The sequence below is a fragment of the Vulpes lagopus genome, chromosome 6 (genome assembly GCF_018345385.1).
Source record: "Vulpes lagopus strain Blue_001 chromosome 6, ASM1834538v1, whole genome shotgun sequence".
In the NCBI taxonomy this organism is placed as follows: Eukaryota; Metazoa; Chordata; class Mammalia; order Carnivora; family Canidae; genus Vulpes; species Vulpes lagopus.
The window spans coordinates 42129449-42141685 of record NC_054829.1 but is presented as its reverse complement, the minus strand read 5'-3'; the positions used below and the strand labels follow the sequence as shown (position 1 = coordinate 42141685).

Sequence of the window (12237 nt, the reverse complement as noted above, 5' to 3'; positions counted from 1 at the left end):
ATAGTTTTGCATGTATATATGGAAAGCATCCAATGAAGAGTGATGGAGCAATTTTTATATGCTCAGAATTGTCCAGGGAAAGCATTATGAAATGTATGTAGATTAAGTGGTTATATTAAGATAATAATTGGGCTGTGGTATCAACTAGTGCTAGAAAATAGTACAATTGGAAAGAGAAAAGATGAAATTCAATTTGTATCAAAATTATGAAGCAACTAGGTACCGAAAAATATTACCCACAAATATTTGGTAATACTAAATGTTTGTTATAGATTTTAAATAAAAACTACATATGCCCCAAAATTTTTTTAGAGAAATTTTCATGTGTATGGAAGTTTATATCTCTAGCTAACAGATGTCAGACTTTAATGTTTAAGCTCTTACAGTTCTTCCCATTAAAATTGGGAGCAAAGTATAAGGAGGCTTCCTTTTTCCATTTTTAATGTTGTTTTGCAAATTTTAACCTAAATGTACCATGGAAATTATAGACATAATTTTTAGAAATGAGACGATATCTGCAAGGAACAATGACTGATTTTTTTTGTACTAGGAAGTGACTCAATTAAAAACTATCATTTGTAGTAAGAATTCAGTAAAGTACCAACATAAATACAGATTAATATTTTTCCTTGGGCACTAATTAAATGTGAGTGGAGTTTTAGTTAAAACAGGAAGAAAATGAGAACTAAGTAAACTCTACATTTTAGTAGAGGATAGAGAAGAAATTTTCAGATACTATTAGGAGATATGTTAACACATTTTTAGATAATGTAAGTGATTTATTGTAAAATAATACTGAACCGGCACTGCTTAATTAGAGTGTTTTGACTTGTTAAATGATAAAATAGGAATTTAAAGCCAAGTTGGTGTTAGATATTTGAAACTAACTGCATTTATAATTAAACTTAAATGTGTGTACATGTTATGAGTTAAAACCGTGAGTGATTATAATTTTGTTGAACTTAAATTGCAGTCTTGGTAGATGAGCCCCTTATACATGCAACTACTTATATTCCTTTGATGGATAATGCTGATTCAAATCCTGTGCTGGATAAGAGAGAGGTTATTGATCTAATTAAACCCGACCAAGTGGAAGGAATCCAGAAAACGGGGGCTAAAAAATTGAAGACTGAAACTGACAAAGGTAACAAATGGCATGCAACAGTTTGTTGTATTAAATACAATTTCTTTTTTAAAGATTTTATTTATTTATTCACGAGAGATAGAGAGAGGCAGAGACACAGGCAGAGAGAGAAGCAGGCTTCATGCAGGGAGCCTGATGTGGGACTTGATCCTGGGACTCCAGGATCACACCTTGGGCTGAAGGGAGGCACTCAACCACTGAGCCACCCAGGCATCCCAAGAAATACATTTTTGAGTTCTAGTGGAATGAGCTGTAAAGTAATAAGAGAATCTTTGCAGTAAAAGGTTTATTGGTAGTTTTCTAGTCTGGTCTAGTACTAAGTTTTGTAGACCTGGACCCTGGAATTTGACTTGCCCAAGATCTCACAGTTATTTTGCTGCGTGGTGATTTTTTTTCTTGGACTCTTGTCACTTGTGAAGTTACTATGCTAATTCACAACCATCTCTTATTATTACTTTTATAATAGACTTTTTTTTAGGAGCAAGGGTAGCTTCACAGCATAATTGAGTGGAAAGTATACAGAATTCCTATACACCCCTTGTCCTCACACATGCACACATCTGACTTTAAAGTTACGACGTTGCTTAACTATTAAAGCCTTGAAAAAAAAAAAAAAAAAAAAGCCTTGAGCTTCTTTGGGTCTAATTGGTTGCAGTTGCTTTTTAAGAAGAAGTTTGTGCTTCTTCTTGTAAGAGCCTCCAGGGAAATTGGGTGATTCAGAGGATACTTGATACATGAATTTTTTTAAATGTCAGGATTGTTTGTATTTGATATTTATAAATCAGATTTCCTTTTTATAATTATCTTTGTGCTTATTTTCTCATCTGTAAAATTTGATTTATATGCCGTGAGTATTAAGGTTAAATGAGAATATTTGTGAACATGTCTGGTATAGATCCTAGCATACTAGACACGTGAATATTTGTTTTTAAAGTGAAGGCATACTGGCACTTTAGTATTTTGCAAATTGGCCAACTTTTTAGTTGGTGTAATTATTCCGTAATGTATTAAAGACGGTGAACACTTTTTTCTCTCCTGACTGGTACATTTTTTTTTTGTTTGGCCTGAAATGTAAATCTGTTTTCTCTTGCTTATTGACTTTCTGGGTCAAGAATTCTTGATGCTTACCTTTGTTGAAGTTATTACTTGGGTCTCTTAAATGTCAACTCTTTGTTTTTTTTTTAAAGAAAATGCTGAAGTGAAATTTAAAGATTTTCTTCTGTCCTTGAAGACTATGATGTTTTCTGAAGATGAGGCCCTTTGTGTTGTAGACCTGCTAAAGGAGAAGTCTGGTGTGATACAGGATGCTTTGAAGAGGGTAAGCATATTTTTGGTTATGGGCATATTTGGGAACAGTGATTAGAAGTTCATCAAACAAGGAGCACCTGGGTGGCTCAGTCAGGTGTCTAACTTTTGATTTTCACTCAAGTCATGATCTTGGGGTTGGGAGATGGAGCCCGTGTCAGGTTCTGCGCTGGGTGTGGATTTTGCTTGAGAATCTCTCCCTTTTCCCCCCTCTTCCCTGCTTGCTCTCTCACTCTCAAAAAGAAAAGGAAAAAGATTCACCAAGTAAGACTTTGCTAGAGGAATGAATAAATTCACATTCCCATTTTCATACTCCAAAGCACATAATCACACTTAAAAGTTCCAGAATATCTTCAGAAGTTATTTTTTTAAACCATACTAATCAGTATACTTATTTATTTAGTCAGGTGTCTGAGTCATCTGATATTTTGACAAAAGTGAAGTGCTTATAATAAGATGATTTATAGGATTTTAAGGTCATTTGGCACTTAACCTTGCTTTGCTCTGCTTGGAGGTATTGAAGGCAAGGTCAGGTGATATCTGGTTAGACTATATGGAATGTTTCTGTGACTTAATATAGCATACGTCAAAGAATCTGGGAGAATTGTGTGTGAGAGAGAGAGAGAGAGCGTGATAGAGATATCATCCTTCTAAAATAAGTGATTTGGATGGTAGAATCATTGCTGTGACTGAATTTTTTTAAGAAAAAGAACAACAAAACAAAACCAAGCCCCATCCCTCCAAACAAAAGATGGAATTAATATTTAATTTCTCATGAATAGTATTATGTATACTGTGTCATACTGGGAAAGGTGACAAATTTTCAAATATTGTGTAAGATAAAATGACATGGTGTCTGATATTCAATATTAGACGCTGGACTTAACTGTTCTTATTCTAAACATATACATACACTCCTAACCACTTATATGCTTTAAAACTATGAGTGGCTTCCAGTTTTTTCTTTTCTTTTTTTAAAAGTTTTTATTTATTTATTTATTCATGAGGGAGAGAGAGAGAGAGAAAAGCAGGCTCCCTGCAAGGAGCCCGATGTGGGACTCGACCCCCAGACCCCGGACGGGATCACACCCTGAGCCGAAGGGAGACAGTCAACCACTGAGCCACCCAGGTGTTGCCCATTTTTTCTTAAAGACACTTGAGTCCAAGCCATCTCACTCACCAGATTACCTTCAGTAGTCTCCTAGTTGATGTTTCTGTATTATTTCCTCATATAAGGCTAATCTGAATTCCCACTGTAAATTGTTCTCTCTGCTATTCTTTCTCCTATCTAGACTTTTTTGTTGTAGCTTTTATCATAGCATATTAAGTCTATACCTCCAAGGATGTATTGACAATGTATTTTACAACTCTGGCATTTTATAATGTAATATGCTTGTTGGACAGTTTGCATATGGTGCTAGCAATGGCCCAGAGTAAACAAGGTCTTCCAGTGTAATCAGGGAAAGTGTGTAACTGTGTGTGACTTTGGGTACAAAATCACATCATTCTGTTGCAAGAGACTTGAAATTCTTAGTGGAAGAATTTGCCCTTTGATTTGTTTTATTTTAATTGGATAAGTGTATATCTTAAAAGTGTATATCTTAGCCTACAGCTGACCTAATGATTGAAATTACTGCTTTTTAAAATTGAAAATAATTGCTTTAAGTGTTCTCTTCTGAGGATGGTGGTGGTGGCTTATGGAGGAAAGAGTAATTATTTTATTGTCTGAGGTAGCTTTGAACTCTAGAGACTGGGTTGATAGCTCTTTTAGGCAGGTCAAGGAGGAAGTTGGGTCCTCTTAAAGATGGTGTTTTGAAATAGAGTATTTTGCAACTTCACATTTTTCCCCATCTTTGGAACTTTTTGGTTTTCTTTTAAACTTTTACTGTTCTGAGTTTCTTATGGAGTGGTTCTCTTATCTGTAGGCACTCAGTATCTGCAAAAGTAAGTTTAGTGTCTTCCTTTTCCTGTCATAGAAACTGTCTTTGTCAGACCTTTTACTAGATCTCAAGGTTCCAGGTATAAATAAATACCGACACCTAATAAGGATTGCTCCAGATAAAGGGTGAAGATAAGTGCAGGAGAACCAATATAGGATAGAGATACAGGAGTTAGAGGACTTGCTGACCAGTTACCTCTGGTAGCTAAAGAAGAGTCTAGAATGAATGCTTGTTTTTGTCTCTTTAGTAACTGGATAGATTGTGGTGACAGTGGTGTTTATGAACACTTTGCCAAGGAGGAGAGACTAGACGATTGTGAAAAATTTCAGGAAGTTGTTTTAGGCATCCTTTGGATCATTTAAGTGGGTGTATTCATTTCACAGTTGAACATCTATTTCTCTGGAGTTGGAAAAAGATCACAATGGGTGTGATTTAGGAAAGTAACCTGCTATCACCAATACACATGGTAGATGTGTATTAGACCAGACCTCTCTATATATGCAGAGTTCTAAGAAAGTTCAAGAATGAGCCCTGAAAACCACCACCATTTAAAGGGCCAGGAAAGCCACCACAAAGGATACTGAAGAGGAGGAGTAGCAAGGCCAGGGGGCAAGTGGAATCATTGATGCTTAGGGAAGGTAGAGAGCTCACGGGTGAGGGGAAAAGTCAACAGTGACATGCTTTAGAGAGATAAAGGAGGATAAAGATGTGAAAAATGGATTTGATATCCTCAGTGAAAGCTGTTTCATCAGAATACTGGACTGTAAATAAATACTGAATAAATAGGAAAGGTGATAGTGTGTCCAGTTTGAATAACCTTAGATGGGAAGAGGAGAATAAATGCTAGACGGGTTGCAGAGTTGAGGAGATCTTAGGTTGTGTGCCTGTGTGTGCATCCACGCATGTGCCTTTATGTTTAAACTACAAGACACTTGTGTTTTATATTAGAGCCAGGTAATATACTGGGTTCTAGAGTCAGATTTTCTGGATTCAAATTTTGGGTTCTGCCACATTGAGATTTGTTTGGCCTTAAGAGAGTGACTTAACTCCAATACCTCAGTTTCCTAATCTTCCATATAGGAATGATAATCAAGTTTTGAAAATTAAATGAAGTAATACATAGTAGGTGCTTAGAGTTCCTACCATAGACTATTAATGTAATTATTAGTAAGAAAATATTTTATATTTTAATTGATTATTAATTTCTTAGTGTTCTTTAAATATAGTTGCCTCAATTATGTGATTTTTCAACTTTAACTTCTCTCTTTTGACTCTATGCTATATAATAGGAGCAGGTCTACCTACTTAAATTTTTTCTTATCCTCCTTTTTACCTCTCAACTTTTGTTAATTATAGCATTTGTTTTCTCAGATAATTAGAATATTTAATGTTTGTTTTGTGACTGATTTTCACGTTTGGGTTAATCATAATTGTACAGGTTAATGCTGGGGTCAAAGCTTGGTAGCAGTTTTTTTTGCAATAGTTTCTGGATTCATCTCTTGATTGGCTGAAGTTATTTTCTTCAAGAAGGGCTCATAGGAACTATATTTCTCAAATTCTGGCAAGTTAAAATGCTCTTTTGTTTTCATTATATCTGAATGATAATTTGGTGGGGTATAATATTTCTGGGTTTCACTCTCTTGAAAATTTTTCATGCTTGCATTATGCCGTTTTCTACTCCTATAGCTGGATAGAGATCTGAGACCACACTGAATTTTGCACTCTTTTCATGTATTTTTGTCAGAATATACTCTCACAACAAAAACATCTTTTGGGCAATTTACCTAAGTATTTATTATTTATTGGATTTTTCCAGTGTCCACCCTACAAACTTGATTTACAGACATCAAGGGATTCAGCTTCTTTTAAGTTCATCAGTAAAGTTAATATGGTTTTGGCCTTGACTCTTGTGTCCTCTTTCAGTATTTCTTTGGATAAAGCATGTCTTTCCAATCATGATATTTGTCCCTTAACATAGTTGAAATAATGGGTATTGATTAAACATATACTAAACCTTTGCCTGTTGTCTTTATCTTTTATATTTTAATGCTAAAAATAAAAGCTTTTTGTTTATTTTTCCTTATTCTCTCCACCCTGGACTCTTTCTTACCATAGTTCAGCAGTGTGTCATTTTCTGTTCTCTGCTTCGAATTGGGTTGTATTTCTGAGGTGGTGTTACTTTTACTTCCGCTCTGGGTTTTGCCAGCTCATATTTCATCTCATTCTCTGGTCTTTCTTTGAGCTTACCTTTTGTTGTGCGCTCTGTTCTTTGCTCTTGTTTTTCCAGAAATGACTGCTGTAAGATTTTTAAAAATCATGGCGATATTTTTTTTATCACAATTTTGTCTGCTCTTTGACAGTCTTTTTTGGGTGATTTTTCTTGTCATTTGTTTTTTGTTCCTTTCCGTCCTTTTTTCATGTATCTTGCATAGACCCTGTTTTCTTTTTAGTCAGTACTCTTTAGATGAGCATATTCTTCTTGGATCAACTCTGGCCTGGAGATTGATAATGAAAGGACCAAGGCTAACTGCTGTTTTCCTCAGGCTATGTGTGAAAATAAATTATTTTAGTCTTTTCATCTTCCTGGATAAAAGACTTAACTACTGAGTCTCACTATAGAGAATTTCTTTCGACTCTTCCTAACTAGCTGCTCTCTTGGAGTAAACTTTATCTGTATGATTTCTTCTTCATTCCCACTTCTTTAGCTTCTTGAGGTCTTCTTTCAAAAAGAGTCGTATTTTCTTTGTTCCTCATGTCAAATGGAAGATTGTTGGTTTTTCCTTTCAGAATATGCAAGTTAATTACAGAGAACTAGGCACCAGGGCACTTCGGTAGTCTTGAATATATTTTAATGGGGTTGTCAAGCACTTGTGTTTGATCTCCACTACTTTTGGCAGTCTTTTCTGATGTTATGTTTTGATATTACAGGTGATTGTGTCATTTTGGTTGTTTGCATTTTGGTTTCATATTCCTCTTTTGATCTTTTATGAGGAGAAGGGAGAGATTGCTACCTTGACTGTGGGTTTAAAACTGGAGTCTTAGAATTCTTTGAAAAAATTTATTTTTTGGTTGATATGTATCAGAATATAGAATGATACAGTGACTTTCACAAATGATATTTCACTGACTAGTACTTGCCTATGATTCTATTTTATGTATTGTGAATTCTGCATTGGCCTAAGAACGTTAGATATTAGATACTTCATTTTCATTAGCCCATGTTAACTTTTACTAATTCTATATTGATTTCTCAATTGTAGTCAAGTAAAGGAGAGTTGACTGCACTTGTGCATCAGCTTCAAGAAAAAGACAAGTTACTTGCTGCTGTGAAGGAAGATGCTGCTGTTATGAAGGATCGCTGTAAGCAGTTAACTCAGGTGAAGACATTCTTATATTTAAGGGATATGTGTTCTGAATCAGGAGCAGTGAAGGATTTCAGAAATTGTTTAATTATAGATTTAATTATTTGTATAACGAATTTATACCCAGTAAAATTAAATTTCTTATAGAATTATGGAAGTGTCTCACTTTTTCACGTTGTTATAGCCTACAGTTGAATTATAAATTTAAAATAACAGTGCTTTTAGATATATTCATTTTAAATAACAGAAGCATTTGGACATTGGGAACATGTTTCATTTGGATCTGACCTAGAATTAGTCTCTAAGGAAGCACAAAATTGGGTGTGATCTTGTTTAAATCCAATTGGATAAATGTGAAACTCTTAATAGGTAATTTATTTATAAAGGTTCTTGTGATAAATATAATTTTTAATCAGTGAAGTTCTTTAAACCTCAGAAATTTTACTCTGAGAGTTTAAAAAAAAAACCTTTAAAAACTCATGTAAAAACCATGTCAAATGATAAAAATTTCTAGGTAGAAAACATATCAGTCCTGGGGATGTAATGTACAGCATGGTAACTGTAGTTAATAATACTGTATTATATATATGTGAAAGTTGTTAGTGTATCTTAAAAGTTCTCATCACGAGGAAAAAAATTTGTAATTATAGTGGTGATGATGTTCACTAGACTTCTTACAGTGATCATTTTGCAGTATATACAAATACTGAACCATGTTGTATACTTGAAGCTTATATAATGCTCTATGTCAGTTATATCTCTCAAAAAAATTACATAGACTGAGAATGTAATTGAGATTCTATAGAAAATATAGTCTTCCTGAGGTACTTGTTTGTCATTTTAGGAATTAGATACAGGAAGTGAGGTTTATTTATTTTTTTTATTGTTCATGAAGCTACTTGATGACATTATGAGGATAGCCTCATTTGAATATAAAACTTTTTATGTGAATTTGAAATAAATGAAAGTTAATGGAAAAACTTGGTCAGCATAAGGTTAATCAAAGTTGTTACTAAAATAAGCATGTTTCTGGGGCACCTCAGTGGCTCAGTGGTTGCGTGTCTGCCTTTGGCCTGGAGTCCTGGGATTGAGTCCTACCTACATCAGGCTCCCTGCAGGGAGCCTACTTCTCCCTCTGCCTATGTCTCTGCCTCTCTCTCTCTCTCTGTGTCTCATGAATAAATAAAATCTTTTTTTTTTTTTTAAAGCATGTTTCCTTAAGATTAGACACTTTAGTTTTCTGTGGCTACAGTATCTTAACTATAACTTAAAAATTAAGAAGGGTACCACTTGGTAGTAATTCATTGAGCTATATACCTAAAAGATGTGTGTACTTTTTTCCTAAGTGTATTAATATACATTAGTGTAACACTTTCCAGATGTAAGTAAACTCTTATGGGTACATAAAAGTACGTAAGTTTTTTCCAAGTACATAAAAGTATTAATTTGGGGGGGTGCCTCGGTGGCTTATTTGGTTAAATGTCTGACTCTTGATTTTGGCTGCGGTCATGATCCTCAGGGTTGTGAGACTGAGTGTTGGGTTCCATGTTGGGTGTGGAGCCTACTTAAGATTCTCTCTCACTCTGTCCCTACCTGCCCTCTCCCAACAAGTGGGCACATACTCACTTTCTTAAAAAAAAGTTTAAAATTTTGTCACTTTCTTAGAGGAGGTGTATAAACTGATCATACCTGCTGATAACTTGAAAGTTGGTTGGCTCTTTTTTACTTTGATAATTAATATTCTAGTTCATGATAGTTGAAATACAAAATGAAATCACCCTTTTAGGATTTGGCTTTTGAGTATAATAAGATTTAGAGTTCTGATTTTTTTTACTTTGTCTTATTCTAAGCTTCCGTTTTGCTATAAACATGTCTTTTTGTAAGCTTCTATTCTGCTATAAACAGGTCTTTTTCTCTTTCTTAGGAAAGAGACTTCTTTTTTTCCCCTGCTAGGTTACTTTTGTAGGCCTTTTTCTAAACCCTAAAAAAGCTAGTATCTGCAAATAATAGAAAATTAATTGTTTTGCCTTAAAACTATGCTTAAGATCAAGTTAGAATGTAGGATTTATTCTAGGTTCACTTCTTTAACTCTTAGACCAGAAAGTGCATTTGAAATAAGAGTAAACAGAAAAAGTGTTTATGAAAGTCATTGATGTAAGGGTAGATGTAGGTAAGATGCAGAGACAATTTCTTTCTTTTTTTTTTTTTTTTTTTAAGATTTTATTTATTTATTAGAAACAGAGAGAGAGAGAGAGGCAGAGACACAGCAGAGGGAGAAGCAGGCTCCATGCAAGCTGACATAGGACTTGATCCCGAGTCTCCAGGATCACGCCCTGGGCTGAAGGCGGCACTAAATCGCTAAGCCACCGGGGCTGCTTGACAATTTCTTTTTTAAACCCTTGATCTCAAGCATGTAGTTATTTCAAAATTCATGATTATTTTATTGACATCATTTTTGCTGATGCTAAAAATGGTTTTTTATTATAATCTTATGGTATTTTAAAAAAAATAATTTTCATAATTTTTTTCTGGTTTATTCTTCTAGGAAATGATGTCAGAGAAAGAAAGAAGCAATGTGGTTATAGCGAGAATGAAAGATCGGATTGGAACATTAGAAAAGGAACATAATGTATTTCAAAACAAAATGCATGTTAGTTATCAAGAGACTCAGCAGATGCAGATGAAGGTATTTTTTTATTTTTTGAAAACAAAATGAAATTTTGCATTCATTTAATTAGCAAACTTAAAGCGCCTAATATGTGCAAGGCTGTGTGCTGGGTGATGATCCAATGGCTAGCTAAATTGGCTCCCTGTCTGTAAGTAAGCACCTTTCCAAGGTGGGGATGAGGCAGAGGCTGGAAGCTGAAATACTCCAGTACAATAACGTAGTCCTGCTTTATCCTCATCACTTTCTGTGGTTTCAATTACCTATGGTCGGCCGTGGCCCGAAATCCGATGATTCTCCTAACATACTGTCAGAAGGTCAATAGTAGCCCAAGACTGTGCATAGTGTCTGCATCCTTACCTCCCATCTCATCATGTAGGCATTTTATTATCTCACATCATCACAAGAAGGGTGAATTCAGTATAGTATATTTTGAGAGAGAGAGATCACCTTCATGTAACTTTTATTACAGTACATTGTTACAGTTCTGTTTTTAGTTATTAATCTCTTAACTGTGCCTAATTTATAACTTAAACTTTGTGATGTGTATGTATGTATAGGAAAAAAACAGTATACCTAGGGTTTTAGTCCTCTGCAGTTTCAGGTAGCTACTTGGGGGTCTTGGACGGTATTCCCTATGGATAAGGAGGGATTATTGTAGAGGTAAGCAGTGGGTGTTTTGGAACCTTTGGAATGGGATGTAGGGAAGAGGAAGATGATAGTGAAGAATTGCTAGAAATGATAATATACAAACTGTGTTGAATGTTTTAAAACAACTAGGCATTATTAGGTGAGAGAGTGAAAAAATGGGCACTGGCTTATTACTTGGTGTGATTACTTAGTCTCATTCCTAGAGGTGATGGTTCAGTGGGTCTATTTTGGGGCCCAGGATGGACTTTTAATGAGTACATCCCAGGTGTTTCGATAGAGATTGCTCAGTGATAACAGTTTGTGAGAGATGCAGTGTGAGTTTTGGTGTTTGGAAATCAGGGCTAGGATGAGGAAAAAATTTAGAGATGTAAACAGAGGCCCTGACTTAAAGGGCCTTGCATAGCTGAAGAGTGGGAACCCATTAGAAGAGATTAAGAAACTCAGCAGTTTGATTATATTAGTATTTTAAATTATTACTCTGGTAACAAAATGGAGAGTGGAATAAGAGATAATTGGAAGGCTTTTTGCAGGAATTCTAAGTCTGAGAAAAAGAGTCTAAAATCAGGTGTTGACAATGAGGGGTTGAGTTTGAATGATAGAGAAGAATTAGAGATGGGGCTTGGTGATGGATGATAGAGAAGAATTAGAGATGGGGCTTGGTGATGGAGTGGAGGAGAGAGTAAGAGCGAGCTAATATTGAAGGATAACTCCTAAGGTTTTGACCTAAGTAATCTGTCTCTGGTCTTACTTTAATCTCTCTTCTTTCATTGTTTCAGAAGTGTTAGTTCTTATTGTCTTTTCTACAATTATTCATTTTCATGAATCCATCTAGCTCTGGACCAGTGGTTAGTTGGTTTGTTATCTCTCTCTCTCTCTTTTTAAGATTGAAATACCACTTTTATCATTGTTGAAGAGGGTGTTGAAGAACATGATTTGGGTCAGGCTGTCTAGTGGGCATCTAATACTCTCCTTATTTGAACTTTCTGGACCAGTGATTTTTTAAAAAATTATTATTGCTTAGCTGATGCTTCAGTTTGGAAACTCATCATCAACTCAAATTTAACATACATCTAAAATCAAACTCTTAAAAAATAAAATAAAATCAAACTTGTTTTTGATCAAGTTCTTATTTTCCAATATCTGAAGCATTAATATCCTTAATGATTGAAT

General features: G+C 34.8%; 1 protein-coding gene across 7 annotated transcripts in view; it reads left to right on the top strand.

Annotated features, from left to right (window-relative positions):
• KTN1 (kinectin 1) overlaps nt 1–12237 on the top strand; it is a 104705-nt gene that overhangs the window by 39456 nt on the left and 53012 nt on the right. For all 7 annotated transcript variants that reach the window (XM_041758639.1, XM_041758636.1, XM_041758633.1 and 4 more), the window contains exons 4-7: nt 974–1144; nt 2332–2462; nt 7650–7766; nt 10297–10437. In XM_041758639.1, the coding sequence (XP_041614573.1) occupies nt 974–1144; nt 2332–2462; nt 7650–7766; nt 10297–10437 (560 nt within the window). The remainder of the gene's footprint in view (nt 1–973; nt 1145–2331; nt 2463–7649; nt 7767–10296; nt 10438–12237) is intronic.